This window comes from Atta colombica, unplaced genomic scaffold, assembly GCF_001594045.1.
Source record: "Atta colombica isolate Treedump-2 unplaced genomic scaffold, Acol1.0 scaffold56, whole genome shotgun sequence".
NCBI classification, from domain to species: Eukaryota; Metazoa; Arthropoda; class Insecta; order Hymenoptera; family Formicidae; genus Atta; species Atta colombica.
The window spans coordinates 700,712-722,918 of record NW_017259546.1 but is presented as its reverse complement, the minus strand read 5'-3'; the positions used below and the strand labels follow the sequence as shown (position 1 = coordinate 722,918).

Here is a 22,207-nt window from a genome sequence, read left to right as displayed (position 1 = left end):
CTATCTTCACATTTTCAGGCGTAAAAAGATTGAATCTATGATGCCTTGTTCTTTTAACGGAAATTTACTCGATACTATGTGAAATTCGTTTTCTGAATTTAAAGATATGGTTCCGAGAATTTGCTGTTTTTCTTCCGTAATGCCCTGTATTTCAACTTTATTGTTCTGATATATTAATGTGTCATGTAAAACATTTTCTTTTATTATATTTATGTCGGCTCTTGTGTCTAACAAGAATCCGCTGGGTTTCTGAGTTCGTTGAAGGGAATACAGACAACATTTCGGGAGTTTGCTCCGATTGTGTAAGTTCGAATTCCAACAGATAAATTGGATTTGCGCGACTCGAAGACTGGCCTTGGCGTTGTGCACCCTTCGCTTGGCCTTGGTAGTTTAAATTTTGATTAAACTAAGTATGTTGATAATAATTTGGTGAATTATTTGGTGAATTATTATAATGATTATTATAATTTTGTTTATTGTGCATCTGATATTATATTTATTAACTTGAATACTGTTGTTGGATCCAGGATTGCTATCGAAATTTTGTACAGAATCACGTTTATCATAATATCATTATTATTATATTGGAAATTGTGATTTCTATTTCCATTTCGTGTATGAAAAGTCTTTTTCCTACATTCGTTTTTAGAATGACCTATCCTTTTGCAATAATTACACGTTATGAAACTTGATTGGTTAAATCTATTTTCTTTAAATCTTTCCGCGTGATATTGTGATTTTTTAAATAGATCTTACAGTTTCCTCTATTGCGTCTTCCAAAGTATTAAACTTTTACGCTAAAAGATGTTGATTGACATTTCTATATATATTTCTATAGAGTCCGCCTATGAAATGATCTATTAATTTATTGATTGTAAAATCTCTTATTCTTGTCCTTGCTGATCAGGGTAATTGGAGATCGCAATAATCGTATCAGAATTTAATTTTCTAACTCTAGTAATATATCTTTCAATAAATTCATGTCTGTTCTGCCTAAGGTTACTTATTTCTAATTCCCACTGTTAAATGTTTTATAGTTGCCGAATTCTTTTATAAGTCATATAATTCCTCAAGATTCGTTATTGTATATTCGGATCTAATTAATCGGCATCACCCGTTAATTTAGTTTGAAGGATCACTCTAAAGAAAAATAATCTTTTTTCTGGTTCTATTAGTTCTAAAACTCCTTTATAATCGGATGTGATGGACTGGAATATTTTTCCCATTAAAAACAAGCAAAAGATTAAAATTTTTAATTTTCATGGCGAACGGGAAAGTAGCTATTAGTTGTCGAAGTCGAGGTAATCCTCGACTTTGTTGGTCCTTTATGAATATTTTCGATGTGAGATTCTAACTATGATGTTTGATCGTTCATGATTAGCGATGAAAGTGTGCAATTAGATTCGAAGCTATCTATCGAATTACTTTCGTTCGAAGTATCTGATTATAATGTACGTTAGAATTACGATAGTTCATAAAGACTTACAAATAGTACAATATACAGCATCGTTGACCGAAGATGTCTGCCATTGATCGAAGCTACAGCATCGCTCCTTACCACTTTTCTTCAGATGGAAATCAGCGTAAACTATTACTGTATGTACTCCACCAGAGTTTTATCGTGGGATATTCGAGCTGTAGGAATGGTAACGTATCTGCTGCATTTGTCAGTAAAAAGAAAATCGCCGACAGTCTTCAGTCTTCTACCTCATTGTCCTTACTGACTTATAAGGTTCTCTCGATTCGGACTTCTTCTGGCAATATATCTTCTCGTTGAGCAATCTTTATTTGAAGATTACTCCAAAGCAAGACTGTTTCAAGCCATGATCTTCTCGACAGTACTACCACCAATTGTTACACGAGATGTCGCAATACAAAATAAAGGTTCTACAACTGTCTTCTGACTTTATTCAACGATGACACAACTTACAAACTAGCAAGCAAAGACGATTTTAAGTTGTAGATATGGCTTACGAAATTAGACTGACTCGATCAGAGCTAGAAGGATCTTTACTTCGATTAAAAGAAGTAGAGATTCCGAATAAATTTTAACCAATAACGTGATATTTTCGAATATCAAAAATATATGTGATGGGGATGACAGAAGCTGAGATATGTTACTGTCGATGACTCACGAATTCGTTTAAGAATGAGTCATAAGATATCTGTTGGACTGATATTCGAGATGGATCTTAAAGGTAGATATATAAAAAAAGGTTAAAAACGAGATCAAATAAGAAAAGTAGCAAGAAACAAGGTTTATTAGGAATGTTTACGAAAAAACGTGTAGAAATACTTTATTAAAACATGACTAAACAATTGTTACATGGCACGTAACAGGTAGCGTTCACGGTGGCAATGGTGGCTTGCGATGTATTTTGGATTGCTGCAGCAACGACGACGATGGCGGCGGCGACGATGCATTTTGGGGTAGGTGCGAGGCCGGCGGCAGTGGCAGTGGCCCAATGATATGTGTGTCACATTATGGCGGGGTGTATCATTGATACCGGTAAATATCAATAACACGAGGGCCTTCCTCTATCTTTCCCACGCGCCTACGAATACCCCTCGTGTCCTACGCTCCCCCCCCCCTCCCTTAGAGGACCTGAGTTAAAACTCGTTATACTATTCACGGTGACATTGCTGTTATCAGCCCGAGTAAAAATAACACTATTATTCATTTTTTAAATAAAAATCTTAGTTTCTTTAGCTTAATCTAAAATACAATTTTCTATCCACTTCATTATGCTATATGGGAGACGTAAAATTGTTCATAAAATTGTTCAATAAAATTATTCAATATGGGAATGATTGGAAACTGAGATCCTCTTATCGATAGATGATTTATATTTATTGTTTTCAATTCACTAATAAAATCAAATATCGCTGCGATTTATTTCTAGATAGCAAGGCAATATTCTCTCTCAGCTATAGAAAACTTTATATATTTTGAAGTATAGAGATGGATGACAGATTCACAAATCATTCATTTTTTGGTGAAAGGAATGATGGAGAAGGGATCGATGAAAGAAAGACTTGGAGTTCAATATATAATATGTGAAAAAAATAGAATTAATTCTAAGTGTAATTGGTTAGAAGGAATTAAAAAATCATTTTAAAGATATTAAACTTATTTGCTATTATTAAAAAACGAAGATTGATAGGGATGTTGAATCTTGTAGTAATAAGAAATTATAATAAAAAATTATTATTCATTGTCTTTTCACCCAGATAGGGTGACTCAATTCTACTAATACGACAGTTAATGTATGAAATATATTAGGTGTACAACTTTGCTTCCGCCGCTTTTTTTCCGAAATTCGAGGCTTTATTGTAAAAAACTGGTTATACATTTATGATTCAAAATATTGTCCATCACTGGCCACTACTTTCTCCCATCTTTCGGGTAGCGTACGAATCCCGCGTCGAAAAAACTGGTCATCTTTTGAGGCTATCCACGAATCGATCCAATTTTTTACTTTTTCATAAGACCGGAAGTGCTGGTCAGCCAGGCCGTGTGCCATTGATCGAAACAAGTGATAGTCAGAGGGAGCAACGTCTGGAGAATACGGCGGATGGGGTAGGACTTCTCATTTCAACGTTTCCAAGTATGTCTTGACCACTTTCGCAACATGGGATCGAGCATTGTCATGCTGCAAAATCACTTTATCGTGTCTCTCGTTGTATTGCGGCCGTTTGTCTTTCAATGCTCGGCTTAAAGGCATCAATTGTGTCGATACCTGTGATTGTTTCAGTCGGTTTTAACAATTCATAATACACTACGCCGAGCTGGTGCCACCAAATACAGAGCATGACCTTGGAGCCGTGAATATTCGGTTTGGCCGTCGACGTGGAAGCATGGCCGGGAACTCCCTATGATTTTCTGCGCTTGGAATTATCGTAATGAACCCATTTTTCGTCCCCAATCACAATGCGATGCAGAAATCCCTTCCGTCTTTGCCTTTCAAGCAGCTGTTCACAAGCAAACAAATGCCGTTCAACATCTCTCGGCTTCAATTCGTACGGCACTCAATTTCCTTGCTTCTGAATCATTCTCATGGCTTTGAGGCGTTTTGAAATGACTTGTTGAGTCACTCCCAATGATCGTGCCAATTCTTCTTGATTTTGACACGAGTCTTGCTCAAATAATGCCTCCAATTCTGCATCTTCGAAAACCTTTTCTCTTCCACCGCTATGCCAGTCTTCGACGTCAAAATCACCGTTCTTGAAGCGTTGAAACCTTTCACGACAAATTCTTTCACTAATAGCGGCCTCACCATAAGTATTTGAGAGCATTCGATGAGCCTCAGCCGCAGATTTCTTCATATTGAAGCAAAAAATTAAAACCTGCCGCAAATGACGAGAATTTGGCTCGTAAACTGACATTTTCAATCGAGAATAACTTTATGATGCAGACACAAATCGACTAATGTTTCTATGGGGTTATATTGACAGATGCCAAAGTTTATTGTATGACGTCTATGATCTATTTTTTTCGACCACCACTTACCGCTAAAGCCATCTATATGAAAACGGCGGAAGCAAAGTTGTACACTTAATATTATACTTACCGAGGAGATGATTCCACCTCGTTCCATAACTGAACTGTGGTTCATTATCAACCATGACTTGAAATATAAACTTAAATGTTAGAAACATAAATTTGCTAAAATATTTGATACAAATAAAAAAGAAAAACTACTTACTTCCTCAACGGGATACTCGTAACGGATCTTTAATACATTCGACAAGTTGTTCATCGTTTGCGCCTCGATTCAAACTCAATATGAGGACGGAAATAATAAAAGTTTTTTTTTCTAAAAAATCATATTAATATAACTGTCATTTTCACTTTCATTTAATGACATAAACGTGCAAAAATATTCTATCATCTAAATGGTAGAATATTCTTGCACGATTATAAAAATCACTCATAGTGCAAACTCTTCACTAGTTCACTATAATTCGAAACGACAAACGAATACTTCGCGGAGATGAAATTCGGTAAAGACTGACGCTGAAAAGCATCCTTTGCCATAGCGAAGTTATGAATACATTTGCATATGAAATACTTAAGATCATAAATATTTGCAGAATATAACTTTAGATGTCACAAAAAATGCATAGATAACAAGGGCTCACATATTAGAAAAAAATAGAACGCGATGATATCGGAGCGCAATGTGATATGAAGAAAGGACGGAAGAAATGAATCAATAAAGTAAAAGTTACTTTTTTTTATGATACAATTTTTTCAATACGGTTTTTTACTAGCGCATCGAGGTAAAGGATGAGAAGTAAAAGAAAATATATATGTAGTAATGTGAAAAAAATTTTTTTTATTCACATCTTATTACACTGATTTTTTGTACGTATTAAAAATTAAAGCTAATAGCTTGCAATCAACGAGCTGATGTCCATTAAAGATGCCGCTATCGCGTATAGCATTCTCAGACGTGATATTCACGTCTCACGTATACTTGACATCAACCGTATTGATGAGTCGGGCTAATCGTTCCAACATTATATCGATACACCCGTTAAAGTCAAACATATGGCGTAGCGTCGTTTCGATCATCGTAATGCGTACGGATGAAGAATACGAGCGTAGCATCAGCGTGTAACTTTGACGGTTAGATCCAATATGCTTATAAAATTATCCTTGTATTCGTTTCGAATCTTGTAAATATTTTATCGCTGCTCGTAGTGACTCTTTCACATTTCGAGAAACAGTTCATGTCCGCGATGATCTCTTAGGGCGATCTCCACGTAACTCGGTGGACCATTGATTCTAATTTCCAAAAATTTATAGCCCGTCAGGTCGTGACGCCTATTCAGTAAACGCACCGTACGATGTTCCACACTGTGTATATAAATAATGTTAAAAAAACGTTTCTTTTGTGTATAGAATGAAACTTATATATTATATTTCTTCTTCACGTCATGCGCTACTTCCTTTGGCGAAGTATTTATATTTTTTCAACCGTTCGTACAAGCAAGTATATTTTTTCAACCGTTCGTACAAGCAGGCATCATTGATTGATGACTGAAGATTGATTGATTCGCGTAAATTGTACAATATATGATAATACTTCAGGACTCGAAGAGGGAAGACCCTCTTTCCAAAAATTTTGAACGTGTCGCGACATGTTTTATCACGTCTTTCTACATTTTCTTTGTCACGAGTTTATATATACGTTCATGCATACATATATTACGAAGGGAAAAGAAATACATAATAAATACGTCAATGTATTTTTATTAACAAAATTCTTTTTGCAATTGGCAATCACTAGTTATATATTTTCAATACATTTTGTAACGCGCAATTCTTAACATGTTGTCCGCATCATATAGTAACATCTAGATTAAATAAAGGTTCCATGTCTTTGTAAACTGCATCCAAGGTCTCGATGTACATGCGTTCTCGCTTATCGTCCATAAGCAAGTTTTCTCGGTTCGAGATACTCGTAGCCTTAGCTGTCTAGCAAATAGCCCTTGCAGAAACGGGCGTATAAGTTCTACGGAATCGTATATCTGTTTTTATCAAAATCCAGATTCAATTCATCATACGGATAACATTCCGAATTCAGGAAGAGTTTCGCATTGGATAATTTACAGTCGTCGAATCGATTTATATTCTCGGACATGACATTTTTTCGACCTTTTGTATAGCGAAAATGATACAGCATGGCTAAGTAGCCATCTTAATGACCCACGAATGCTTGATTGTATTCTGCAAGAGCGGAAACTCAGTATCAGATCATACGAGCGAAGAGTCATGCTCAGATATCGTCAGCTCTCTAAAGCGCACAGCATCGACAATTTATTTATTTCGCTCAATAACACAACGTAAGCGTCAGCGACATGACCGAAAAAGCGTTCGACTAATACTAAGATTTTACAGCATCTCTTCGAACTTTTTAAATTCACGCGCATCTACGGTTTGTAGAAACCACAAACACATCTGTTCGCAGAACTCTGATCGCACATTTGGTAGGACGTGCGATTGTACTCTATCATCGTAGCAAACTGTTCCCAAAATATCGCACTAATTCCTTGGGAGGTCGAAGATTTCCGAAACTGTCAAAATATACAACGCGGTTGTTTCTCTTCACGTATGCTACTCAATGAGTATCAGATCAGTATCCCGTCGTATCTCCCAGATTCACAATATTGCTTTCGTTTCGGCCCGCGCCGCTCATCAGTAACGTGTTACGCACGAAACGCTTCTAAAGTATACGCGCATACGTCTCGCGAGCTCGTTCAATTTGCATATTGGTAGTTGCGCCAGATGACATTCGTCTCTTTGGAGTTTTTTTCTCTTTGCTATGCCCTGTCCGCGTTTGTATGGCCGAGATATAATCCGTGTCCATATTTATACGGAGATACAGTCCGTGATCCTGTTCCATCGCGCGATCGTGATGTTGCAGCTCTTCGAGCTGACTTCGTGCGGCTTTACTGTTATTTACCGCTTTCGTCTGGCCACTCCGCCGAACAAGGACTCAACATTAGCAGAAACGGTAACGCACTGGCCTTGTTTCGCTGTTCGAAGTATCCGCTTTTCTATCGCTTTTTTTCTCGTTTCTTCTTCTTGGGTTTCATGCCCATACCGATTTTGATCTTAATTTTCATCGCTGCTCAGACGACAGCAGCGGCGGCTCTCTCGCTCAGAATCGAATCGCTCGCAGTAATGCGTTTCCTGCCTTCTCGGCTAGTACCTTGCCGCGTGTCTATCGGTGAGATTATTGTTGTGCGAATACGCGCAATGTCGTGTTTTTGGAACTATTTGAAACGCCGCGTTCAGCGGATTTATGCCCATGTCACCTCTGGCTAATCGCTTCGTAAGCCGAGTGTCCGCGCCGCAAAACTGATAGTTTGGAATGTGTCACTCGAAAGGAAGCGCGTTTATCGCTCGATTCAATAGACTGCCGCCTGATGCTGATATTCGTTATAGTTCCTTTATCTTAGATGCAGGACCGTCGATGTGCGTCCACTGCTACTACTGATTGCAGTGCTCGTCGCAATATCGAATCTCCGAATCTGCTTTCTGTTCCGAAAGTTTGTCCAAGACGTGTTCGATGTAGTCGCTGTACACGCGTTAGAGTACGATCTTCGGTATATATTACAACTGCTTGGCGCTCAAGTCTCAAATATCGGAAGGATGACACAGCGCGAGATACATTTTATTATTGCGCGATTCATCATAGATTCGCGCGCCTTTAAATAGTCGTTCGAAACGCACAGTAGTATGAGCATTAATGCAGTATGAAATTCGTGCTGCAACCACTGACGATACGTGTTACGAATTGCGATGCGAAATCGCGAACGATGGGAGGCAACGCGGAGAAGCGCAAGAACGGCGAAATACTGCCGCGTGCAAAATCGCGCTATATGCGCGATCATTTGCGGTCTATTGAATTGTGATAAAACCAACGTTCTCTCTAAGTTTGTTCGAGAACTACGTACGAGTACGTTTCGAGAACGTGTACGTCTATTCGAAATCATTGCAAAAACAAAGTATCGCTACTTGAAAATTTGTTTACATTTACCGATGAAATCGATTACTTTACATTCTCCGATAATAGTCGTTCTGAGCGAGGCACGTCCAAATTCTATTTTTCTCTTTGATGATGTGGCATGCGACAAGCAGGATGCAGTGAAAAAATACTTTTTTTTGGATCGCCTCGCAAACGTCGACTTCTATCTCTGTCAGACACGTACGCGAGGATACTTAAACATTTGATACGCGACAACGCAAACCTTCTGATTCTGTTCAAACAAGACGGTATCAACTTGAAACACGTTTACAATAATCATGAATATATATACGACAAATTTTGCACGTTATGCCGCGACTGTTGGCAACATAAATATGGATTCGCAGTGATAGACAAAGACAGTGCGCTCACAAATGGATACTACAGAAAAGGATTTAACGAGTTCGTAATATAACTTGACCAGTTGTCGATACTTAGCCAGAGATGAACATGGCAGATGTGGGCGAGCGTAAAAAAATCGCGAGGGAGCTCGAGAAGATGAGCGAATCGATCCACGCTCTGAAGATCAATAGAATCGAGGAGAGCATTGGACATTTTAAACCTCTTATCGAGCTGCTGCGACTTTTCATCGACAGCCCTGGCATGCGTGCGACAAAGAGAGTGACGAAGATGCAACATTTGCTTCTAAACGTGAGAGAAAAAAAGGAAGAAGAACAAGAAGAAGGAGAAGAAGTGAATAAGATGTTCGAGCGTTCCACGATTCTGCAGAAATCCAATGATCGATCGCACGATCGTATACAATCGATAACCTGCATGGCAAAATCGTACTGATAGAGTCATTGGAGAACGTTTTCGAAACGAAAGAAGACTTGCTAGCGATGAAGGTTCAAAATCAATTGCAAACGTCAGAAGGTCGAGAGGCGTTATGAGCCAGCTTGGGCTCGCTAGATCGAAAAGTCGAGGCTGTTCTGTGGAGAGCGCAAGATAAAGAGAGTGGGATAGATCACGTATGGCGTTTACCTACACAAGAATGGGCTGATGTTTGGCAATAAATGTTTCGACGTGAATGACATAGATAACATAATTATCGACAACATACGATATGTCAGTATACCCGATCTTTACGAGTTGATTTTCAAAAGAATTCCCGACTATGTTTTCTACATAGAAAACGATAGGCACAGGTACAAGATCTGTTGATGATGAACGTGCACAAGTACCATTCGCAGCGTCGATTATTGAACAACCGGAGATACAAGTATAAACACGTAATTACATTGATGTCGATCACACCCAAGAAACAGAAGAAATATAGAAAGATACTATTTCACGCAATGACATTTAATGATAACGCGATCGTTACGTGCACACTGGGATGATCCCAAGCTGGTAGATTGTCTACGACACTTGTTCGACACTTCGCACCGAGCAGACAACAATGCTCACAACAACGAGATGCTGTCGATTATCGAGGAACTTCGCGAAGCTGGTCTTATTATAAATTAAATCGCGCATCCATAAAACAGTTGAGTGACACTAACGAAGAGAAATACAATATTTTCTTGTACCCTGTATTACTTACCGAATCAAAAAGAAATGTGATGAAAAAAGAGAAAAAATTAGCTCCGAGAGACATCAGATCGAATACGCAGTCTGGAAATACAACGATCTGTGGCAGGATATCGTTGAGATGTGCCCTCAGGCTTCAACAGAGGTCATTACATACTTATCATCATTGATGTGTTGAGCAAGTACGCGTGAGCCGTACTACTCAAGAGCAAGGTTGGGAACGAGACGGCTAATGCTATTGCTGAGATCGTTTGAGAGAGTGAAAGATGTCCGAAAAATTTATAAACGGGGAGTTTTACAACGCTGATATGCAGAAAATCTTAAAAAAATACGATGTTAATCATTATTCCGTATTCGACATTGAAAGCGTCAATAGTCGAACGGTTTTCAATTGCACGCTCAAGAACGACATGTGGAAGATGTTTATGTTCAATGGCAATTACAAGTGAGTCGACGAGGTGCTGCATCTCGTGTCAGATTACAACGCATGCAAGCATCCATCGACATACAACCTGCTACGTAACTGCCGCGATCGCTGAAAAACTCTTGGGTACAGTGTACAGCGCGTAAAAATTTCTTGTGCTCCTTTCTGATGAGTTATGATCTCACAAGACGGAATAGATTTTTTGATCCATGCAAATTGCCCGACACTGTCATCGCGTGAATCTTGCATGTACACGTTGACATGTTTCTCCTTCTTGTCACTACTAATGAATTGTAATTGTAGAGAAAGGATTTGTTTATTCTCGATGCTATACATTAATCAACACGTTATTCAAACGTTCAAATCTGGAAATATCTTTTAAAATCATTGGTAATTCGATACCCGCGAGATTCAACACTGTCGTATAATGCGGATACGATGACTTTCGTTCTGTATACTTTTCAGCTGAGTACAGAGCGATGACCACCGACTACGCGAAGCACGCATTGTCCATCATACGCACACTTACCGCTCGTTTCGTCGCTATTTCCCGTGGCACTTTGATTTGATATCTCGCATGTATGGGATTTAATTTGTTCACATTGATAGTCAAATTCAATATACGTGACAATGTCCACTCACTGTTGCGTTCCTGGAACTCTTCGAGTGACGTCAATGTAGGCTCGATGACGTGCTGCTCGTACCATTCGCGCAAATCGGTGTATCGATATATCCCAATATTCTTAGTGTTTATTTATTGTATTTATTTACTCTTAATGTCACGCTTGTTGTTCATCACAAACTCACTGTTGAACACAGTGTTCACTTTTACACTACCGTGTCTTTCTATGCGTCTCGCACATGCTCGAGCACCATTTCTCTCGCGTCTTCCAAAAACCGTCACAATTTAAAATCCGCGTTGATCATAGCGCCCGTCAATATATGGCTTTCAAATGCGACGTCAATCTTTCGCCAGACGAGAGATCTTTCGTTGCGACTCGCGTACCCACCACCAACGTGCATGAAACGTCACTCTAATTATATCTTTGCATCCGCGAGTCGCGCGGTCCTCTTCACGACGGATTGTCTGTGTCCAACGGCGAGGCGCGAAGCTTAGCGACATCAAAGTTCTTCGAGCCGCTCGATGTACTCGTCGCATCGTTTCCACGCGAAAGACTCCACCAGAATAGCGACCTGACCGCACTGCTCCAGCAGTTCGCGTTCCACTTGTCTTTTTTTTACAGTTTTTAGATCACGTCGCACTTTTCTACGGAACACATGATTCGTTCACATACGTTACAGCACCGCGATATAGAATGTCATAATGTTATAACACTTTGTCATTATATTTTTTTGTGAAAATGCACTGTTCACATTCAAAGCATTGATCGTCGCATCTATCAAAAAACAGTTTTAGCTCAAGATTCTTATCGAGATCACGAAACTCCACATATTGTCTATAATCAGCAGTTCGACGCACTTTTCATTATTCGCGGTAATCTTAATACACATGCACCAAAGCTGGCTCTTATCTGCGCTTTTCTTCGCCCAATAATAATCGTCCTATTACATTGACATTTCTGTTTCACCAATGTCTCTTTTCATACCCATCGTCCTCGTAACATTTGTCTCTAGGTACACTTTCTGTCGCGCGAGTAAAGACCACTCAAAAACAGGCTCTCTAACTATTCCATGTTTCGCATCGTATATCTACAATAATTCTCGATCGTATAGGAATTACACCAGCGATATTCGTACATCTATGTCTCTCTTTTGTGGATTACCGAGAACATATAGCACATCATCTACATTACAGTCTTTTCACAGTATTTTCTACGTCTCGCTCACAATATTGTTCACAATATATTTTTTTTTCAATATGTATAGAATGGACACTTGTTGCACGGAAATATAGTGTACATTGGCATTTTGCAATTCGTACAAGACCGACCGTCTAGCACATCCATATAATTGATATCATGCTTCCTTATAAGATACATTCCCATATCGGTGTCAGCCAAATGGATCATACACATAGTTAAAGCATCGTTGTATAGTAGCACTGGATTATGCAGTGTTTAGTATGATCGTTCACGGATTTCTGGAGAGGGCACAAATTTCTCTGCATGATCCGTATCGTGCTCGCTCGAATCACTAGCATAATCAGTATCGTTGGATAATACTTTTTTGGAATCTTTGGCCATTATTCCCTCAAAATCTACTTCCATTTCTTCGTCTCTAATGTTCGTGAACTGTTCCGGATCCATACTTCTAATATACTCGACTATGTTGGCTATGTTCTCAATGTTCATACGATGCCATACTTTTTCTATTATTCTTATTGATTTTGACTGATTCATCTTCCAGGATACTAACTGTGGAACTGAGCGCTTATAACCCATTATATATTTAATTTGTGATTTCTTTGTTTCCCTTTGCTTATTGGGTCACACTTTCTTTAAAAGTAGATAAGGCAGCATCGCAAGCGGTTCTAGTTTATATTTTTCACACATCATTGGTATGTTTATATAAATAGCATCAACACTTCTCTTAATGTGTCGCGAGATGCCATCGATTTCTTCCCAGAAAAAATTATCGACATTTTTTCGAAGAAAGAAAATTTAAGAACTGTGGAACGTACTGTGATTTTATACTTTTCACTGGAGTTTCCACTTTCATTTTACTTAGAAGAGTTATGTTTAGTTTAGCAGCTGAAACTCGGCGCTTCTCTTAGCGCGTCGCGACATGTTACCGATCTGACAGTGTATATAAACAACATATAACTTTTTTTCATTCAATAAACTTCGATTACAAGCGATAAGACATGGATCGAATAAAAGAATATGTCGAAAATCGATCGAGCGCAAGGAGTATTGTTCCTTGTCATTAAGTCCGCTAAATTCATCATCGAAGGAAAAAACGAGATATTGGGAATGTCCTGATCAAAAGCATTAAAATCGCCAACGTGTTCCTCATCATCAACATCATCAATGCTAAAATATAAACCATAAAGTATCGCACTTGCAGTGACTAGTGTTAATGCATTTTGTTCTCTGCTGAAAAAGTGAATAGTGGTCAGTTTTTCGTTCTCTTTTTCCAGAAAGCGCTGCTAGCGATGTTCGAGTCACCATTCTTTATTACATTTTTTTTCGCATTCAAACGCTATCGATCGCGAAAAAAAATATAATAAGAATGAGAAAAAATCAGTGTAATAAATGATAATCAATGTAATAAGTGATAATCAATGTAATAATGTAAATAAAAAAATTTTTTTGTTTCAATCGACCGAGGTCCTACATTTATTAAACATCGATGCGATGATTAAATATCGACCGGAAACCTTCTCTGCGTCTTTCCCTTCCTTCCCCGCACCTACGAGTACCTCCCGCGCCCCGTGCTCCTTTTTAGTCGCATAAGTTAGAATCGTCCAATTACAGTTACTTTCCCAATTTATTATACTAATGCGAGAATTCTGCGCTTAAGAGACCGTTGATTAATCGAATTTGAATTCGCTCTAGTTTCATGGAGGCTCGTATTTACATTTAAAAAAAAGAATGTCCTTCTGTGTTTTTTTGATACTTAGTCCTTTACTTCTAGGAATTAGATGCTTGAAGAAATCTGATTGGTGAAGATTTTAATTAGTTTTATCTAAGTCCGGATGTGCGCGTGCAACGTCAAATACTGATAAAAAAGCTCGCTCTGTAAGAGATTTATTTGGCAACGATTGACCTTCTGACCTTGTGATTTTAGTTAACTCTGAGATCTATTAAAAGTTAAATTTGTTAACCAAATTAAAATTTAATTATTTTGATTATAATTGTCAATATATTGATACAAAAGGATATTCTGTAAGGGATTAATTCGGCAATGATAGTCCTTTTGGCCTTGTGTTTTGGCTAACTCTGAGACCTATCAATTAAATTTGTCAATCATTAAAATTTAATTATATTTGATTATATTTGATTATAATTATCAGTATTTGATTTGCTGTGTAATTTAAAATTGTTTGTTTCTTAGTTACGCAGAAGGAATAGTTTGCATTGAATTTTCCATAAAAGAAAAGAATCATGGAGTCCTCCGGACGTAACAATATAAAGACAATTATATATTAGCTTAAAAGGTATAGCAATAAAAAGACGATTATTCTTGTCAAATATTTGCTATGAGATTCTCACAATTAAAGATAACTTGATCTCAAACTTATATTAATATGTGCGTGCGTGCGTGCGCGTGTATATGTGCACACGCTATTTTTCTTACTTATTAAATTACTTATTAAATTATATTTATTTGATAATTTTTAAATATTCTTTCTGAATTTTTTTTAATCTGATCATTAAACAAAACCTGGAACTATATTTTTTTTATATAGAAATGATTTATATTAAAAATTGAAGGAAACTTTAGAGATAACATCCATCGTGTTCTAAAACAGATTTTTATCAATGGATGTGTCATAAACTGCTTTTTATAAAAAGGTATTTAATAGAAAAGTATAGGAACCATTTTCAGTTGGAAAATTTACAGTTTGTAATAATTATACCTAAATGATATGTAAACAATGTTGCTAAATCATAAATTAAAAATATATTGTATTATTTTTATTAATTTTATATTAATTTTGTTTTAAGGAATGATTACTTCGCATTATACGACACTCACGGAAACGGAAAAACGAGAGCTGCAATATTGCAGCTGAATGGTTTTATTTCACTAAAGAGCATCAAAAAGAGCAGAAAAGGGAAAAAACAAAGAAAAGAAAAGACAATGGAAGATAAAGAAAAGGAAGAGAATAAAGAGAATTAAAACTCATTAACAAAATCTTATTCAAATCGAGATCTCTTATTATGATAAAATTTTTTTTATTTAGCTTACATTTTTAATTCATAAATACTTAAGTTTTAAGTTTTCAAGAAATCTTTATATATAATAATTGTAATTTTAGAAAAGTTTGATTTTCTTTATAGGGTTACTGTGAAAATTTCACACAGTGTTCATTAGTTTCTTTGTCGATCGTGTGAAGCAACCAACTTTTAGTTCCATCATGATGTAGACTCACATTTTTGCAATTGTAGTTTCCAATTCACAAAATTCCATGAATTAGTTCCGCAAGCGTATTTCATCAAATCTGATAATTGAAACGCTTCTAGCAGTAAATTAAAAATAATTAGTCCACAATGAACGCTTCTGACATTTCTTTATAACTAGTCAAAGCATGATTTAAGGCTGTGGCATTTTGTTATACTTAGGCAGCCCACGATTAACACCTCTGGCAATAAATTAAAAATAGTCAGCCCACGATGAACGCCTTCTGACATTTGTCAACAATGCCTCTGACATTTGTTAAAAACTAGATTGCATGAACATAAATCAGATATAAAGGAAAAGACGGATTCACCATCTGTTATTACTAACCATAGAATCAATTGCGAACTACAAATATAATTGAGATAAAGTGAGAATTTTTGATAGTGAGCCGTCTTATAACAAACGATTAATATCTAAGATGGTCCACATAGAAAAGCAAAAACAAGGTCTAAATAAGCAAAACGGTTACATGAACAATTACACAATTGTTACATGAATTATTTCTTTATTATATAATCCCTTTTCTTCTCTTAGTTCTTCTTCCTCCCCCTTTTTCTCAGTTATCTTCTCTCTATTAGTTCCTATTCCCTCACTTGTTAATTATAACGTTTTCGTCATTTCGTAATATTTCAGACAATAAAGACTTTTTATCGCAATCTGCTTCATATTATATATTTTTATATTCCGATTGAACTTATATTTTAATTTTTATATATTAACTGAGCTTATATTTTAACTTTGGACTTTGCAACTTGTTTTACATATTTTAAAGTAATGTTTATTAGTTCTACTTATTATACTATCCATTATTTCTGCTTTTATAAAATTCATACTTATTGTTTCTTGATTTTTATATTCTCATATTATTATTTTGATTATTTTTTTTGTTCCAAGTAGTTTTCGACTTTATTATTGATATTTTAATTATGACACAATTGTAACAAGCGTTAACTTTCTGCATACACATTATTACTGACTGTTAATGGAACATGCTACAACATCCATGATGCGCAGAAGAACATTTCGGACTTATCTTGATAACCATATGATAAGATCCAGCGATTTTATATCTGTTTATTACTATTCTTTATTTTTAAGCCATCTATAATTAAAATTGTATTTTAATTAAACTGTTCAGAATTTGAATTCAATAATTATATTATTTTGTGTCTAATATTAAGAATGACTCAATTGAGATCGAAACGTTATAGCTTTATTTTTGCAGCTTTATTTTTATTTAATTTTATTTTCTTCGCATCGTTTTTCTTTTGGCTGGCTTCGACATAATTTCATTTAACTTTTGTACTGAAAAAGATTTAGTTGATAATTTCATAATGTTTGCAAAAGAAAAAAATGTTTGAAAATTAAAAAAGCAAATTATTCTAATAAATTTTATTAATGTAAGTTACAAACATTTAAAAAATGGCATTTACACATTAAAAACATGTTTTTTTATTAATTATGAACTTTAAAATTTTTTAATGAATTTTAAAATAATTTTATGATATGATTTTTATTAAGATGTAAAAAATTTACAAATTCCTAAAACACCTTTACATTTTGATAACTCAATGTTTTATTATAGCTTACATCATAGGTTATGTTGAATATTTTTATATGAACATGGTTAATATTTCAATAAATGTTACAATTAAAAAGCATAAAAAACATTATATATAATAATACTTACATCAAAATGATATTCACAACAAAAATAATTTCATGTTTCCTAGTTCATCAATACAATATGCACTTTAAAACTACATTTTCAGCTTGAGGCACATAAAAGAACGATCTTTCCAGTGTTTTAATTGTTATGCTTTTACAAAAGTACAAAACACGTTTTGTATATGTTTCCTTTGCTCTTAATAATATATAAATTAATTTCTTACTGAATAGTTGTAGTTTCGTTGTTACAGTATGACGTCACAGCGCGTTTGGGAGGATTCGGTCGTACCCGGATCATCTTCGGCATTTCAAATAATGCAATATTTTATTATTTATTTTCTTGTACAATTTGTGTTAAAAAATTATTTAAAAATTACATTTAAAAAATATATATATATATATAAATTATAATATTTTTCAAAAATTATGCAAATATCTTTATTTAAAACAGATGTCTGTTTAGAAACTCAGTGTCTGTAAGTTAATGCCATTGTCGCTTAATGTGTATCTGTCATCTTGGATATTAATTGCTTACAGTTTCGCTTGATATCTAATCTTTCTATGTCTAATTAAAGTCGTGATTATAATGCAATCTATGCTCAGTTATTACTGACTCATATTTGTGTTTCTTCAGATATGATTTCTGTTTCGCAGATATTTTGGTCTTTAACCGTCTAAAAATTTGTCCAACATAGATTACATTACAATCATTACACTTAATTTTATAAACTTCATTCTTATTTGATAATTTAGAGATAGGATCCTTGTAACATTTTTTATAACGTTTTTATAGTGTTATTTAGCTTATTGCTGAAGAATGAGAACTTGGTTTTCATATTTTTGGCAATGTTCTTATATTTGTCCGAAATCTGATCTATGTATGGCATTACGAACTAAGATATTTTTTCTTTATCTTGAAATGTAAATCCACCTTTTGTCAAAAACTGTAATAACTAAAGCAGTTGGAATGTTAGTAAATAAGGATATTATGTCTAGTGAGACTAAATTATAATCCGGAAACCGTTGGAGCCGTCTCCCGATTTTGATGGATTTTAGATGTGTTATAGAATATAAAAATCTGTGAAAGACAGTTCCGATAGTTTCCTCGTTATCTTTGAGTTTTTTAACAAGATCAAAGGTACCATATTATTAATAAAATTTGGAGCTTTAAGAACACTCTTGATAATCATTTCAGAAAGGTACATTATATAACGGACTGTCAATGAAGAAATAATAATGCGAATGGACAATTCGGTTTGTGAACTTTTGGTAATGCATAAGCTTTTGGAAGATTATCGTCGCTACAATATAATTTTTTGTATGTAGAAATAAAATTTATTCTATCTCGCAAGTAAGTTTTTCAAGTTTTCAAATTTATTAATAATTTTGGTTATCGGATCTTTATCAATTTTCAAGTATGTGAAGGAATCTAATAACATTAGATTAATCTTTTCAAAGTATGAATCTTTAAAGCCACTGTTATAGTGATCCTTAATAGTCAGCCTTAATATAATAATAAAAATCACATTACGATTATCACGTAAAGTGATAGTATATTTATGATAGTATATTTAAAAATCTTAAGAACATGAAAACATGTATTGAGTATATATTAACAAAGAAATAGCTTTAATATGATATAATAATATCTAATAATTTTTAAATTTTTTGCATAATATTTTGCTCACTCTCTCTTTCAAAATGATACACTTGAACACGTTAAAAATCCGGCCGAACATCCTCGAACGCTCTAAAAAAAGAGTCCGGAAAAAATTGAACGTTTGGTCATCCTATTTATGTGTGACAGTATCACAGACTCAATAATTTCCGACTCTCTCGCTTGCTCCCAAATTCCAAAAGTAGTAAAAAAAGGTACATATCGAAAACCCGCTCGGACATTCCCGGATGCACGAAAAGAATATATATCCGAGAAAAAGAGTAAAGACGGATGGTCACTCTAGCTACACTATGAAACTAAACTGCGTTCCAACAAATATCTTACACACTGGAACACAGTGTTGTCGTGAGTCAAAAAATAATTTCATTAAATCCTTATTTCAAAATTCACTAAAAAGCTCCAAAATTATTTTCACCAAATGCATGAAAGACTAAAAAAAAGAAGAAATAAAACAAAGTGAATATACTTTTGCAATCTCTGTTGACAGTACGGTTGCTCTTCAATAAATAAATGCCATCGTTTGCAATTTATATACAGATATATTAACTGTTGCACTATATAATTAAATTAATAAAAGCCGATTGTTCCATCTTTCAGTAAATTTTACGTGTTAGAAGTCTCTGGCAATGCGATTGAATGATTTTGCTATAATACTTATCTTATGCATAAAATTTGCCAAAAGGTGACAAAGGAACAAGTGGCCCTAATATATAACAAGATTATAACAATCTCTCTCCATGTACCATTATTATCTATATTTTTAAAAAAATAACTATTAGACTAATTATAGAATTATTGACAAACAACTCATTACACTTTAGTCTGTGAAATTTAAAATGAAATCTATATATAAATTATGTAACTAGATTGACTGCGTTCAGCTAAAAAACGCAAGATTCCTGATTGCTTTTTTTTATGTTAATATAAACTAATAAGAAATTGAAAACAAGAATAAAAGGAATAAAAGACGCTGATATGAAAATTCACCAAATAAAGAAGTAATTCACTGAATCACCAAAAGATCTTAAAAATCACTAAATTAGTGAAAAATCACAAAAAACAGCAACTGTGTCCTAAATGAAAAACACCCTTATTACAAGCGATCAGCTGCGGGCCCAATATTCCCAATTTTGATTGGTGACCGCTTAGCTAATCATCAAGTGAAACTCATTTTAGCTTCTCTGATAATATAGCTGTAATCAGAAGCCAATTAGAGGATTGCATTAATATCTCAAAACATTATTTAAGAAAAATTCTTAAAATAAGAATAGCCTATGAATATTGCCTTATATTTTTTATAGCTAGGAATCTCTTAAATTAAAAAAAATTTTTTTGAAAATTGTGATTAAGCATTTTAGAAATGATCTTTCCTCCGTGAATTCGCCAGAAGCTTAATAATAGAAGATTCCATAAAATGAAATTGATTGTACAATGGTAAATTGTAAAATCAGACACATATATTCATCTTTGTTTACAGACGCTTAAAGAGCGTGCAGCAGAGATTGCAGCGCAGAAAGAGGCGTTCGCTATACAGAAGAGGGTCGCAGGCAACGAGTGCTCGGAGCTGCGTACTGTTATTACTGATAGAAAAAGCAGGATACGGCAGTTGCAGATGCGATATGACAGCAGCGTCGCGACAATAGGTACTACCGTGGATGGGGCGCCGATGAGCACCGCATACTTAAAGATACAAAGTGCTCAAGAGCGATACATACTGCGAGAACAAGGCGACAAGTTGGACGAAACAATCAGACGAACAGAGCAGGAAATACGTAGTATGGAAAATACATTGCGTGTAGTAAACGTATGTAACGACAAATATAGGGACAGTATGAGCACGGTTAATCAAGATGGACCTGAATGGACGGAACAAAACAGACTCGATGAGCAGATGCATAATGCACGACAGAAGCTATTACAAAAACAAACGCAACTGCAACGATTGTTTGATAAATTACAGGTATATTCGTACATATCCTATCAATACACAAATCAATTAAAATTAATATGTAACACTGTGTGTTATATTACATTGTTGAGTGCAAAATTTTAACATTGATATTATGTTAATTTATGTTGACTTTTAATTTATATCGACTTGGTAGGAGAACTTTTCGTATTTATCAAAAAATTGATATAAAAGAACATAAAATGGTATTTATCAGATTAGTAAGAAATAAAAACTATATGCATTTGTACAAAGAGATGATAGCAACAGAAAGTAAAAAGTAGGACAAAATTATTTTTAGTGGATTTGTTTAGTTATATATTATTTTTATAGCATAAAAAAATCTATATTTTTCTATTGCAAATAATGCATGTATTAAATGTTTAACGTGCAAAATATAAAATTAAACGGGTAAATTTAATTGATAGCAATAAAATATAGAAAATTAATATTTCAATTTTATCTGGCAGAAAACGCAGAATGATTATATTCAATTGCTCAACGATATCGAAAAAAGCAAAGAAGAAAAGGAAAATAAAGAACATTATTTATCAGGTATTGAGAAACAAACGGCAGAACAAGAAGAGAAGATATCCAGAGCCAATAAGAGCCTTCGTAAGGTACAGAAGGATATAAATTTATATATTTCTAAAAGAGACGACGCTGTGCTTTTGCAACAGGTAATGATGAAGATCTGCTATTAAATCATGCTCTTAGTCGATTTTATCTCGAGATGCTTCCCTGCAGAAAGAAGTGGAATTGCGAGAACTTCAAGAACAAAACGCCCTAATTCTTCAAGATATCGCGGAGTTCACGATTCGTCATGTAGAAGCTGAAGCGTACATTAAGAAATTGCTGATAGCAAAGAACATCGAGTTACCATATTTTCCTTCATCAATTAAATCACCTTGTGACAGTTCTGCAGGCATGATAGATCATTTGAAGAGTACGAGTCGCATAAGTGCCTTTACATCATCAAGGGAGAGTATCAGTAGCATAATTAAAATTGAGCCGCAATTTGAGGAACGTACGTACATTAAGAAAGTATTATTGTGATAGTTCTTTAGGAGATGCTGGAGTGACGGCCGAACTTGATCGCTGTCAATAATAGTACAGGTTTTTTAAAATTTCAAATAAAAAAGTCAATAATAATGATATCTTTAATTCATTTCTTTATTTGTTTCACTCAAATGCATCTGTCCTTAATTAACATATTATAACGCTATCTCTTGCAAGATTGAATACCTACTGTTAAACACATTATTGCTTTATTTATCATTCCGAGTCTTCGCTCATCGTTCGTATACACATAATTTACAGATTAATAGAAA

The 22,207-nt window shown here is 34.9% G+C and overlaps 1 protein-coding gene across 2 annotated transcripts in view; it reads left to right on the top strand.

The window, feature by feature from the left end:
• The window catches only part of LOC108692028 (coiled-coil domain-containing protein 39), a 121,482-nt gene extending 99,550 nt beyond the window's left edge, over nucleotides 1-21,932 (top strand). Inside the window, exons 8-10 of one of the 2 annotated variants that reach the window (XM_018200123.1) lie at nucleotides 20,406-20,888; nucleotides 21,347-21,556; nucleotides 21,624-21,932. In XM_018200123.1, the coding sequence (XP_018055612.1) occupies nucleotides 20,406-20,888; nucleotides 21,347-21,556; nucleotides 21,624-21,932 (1,002 nt within the window). Of the gene's footprint in view, nucleotides 1-20,405; nucleotides 20,889-21,346; nucleotides 21,557-21,623 lie in introns of those variants that run through there. The other variant, XM_018200124.1, reaches the window with a different exon arrangement.
• Nucleotides 21,933-22,207: the final 275 nt, after the last annotated feature.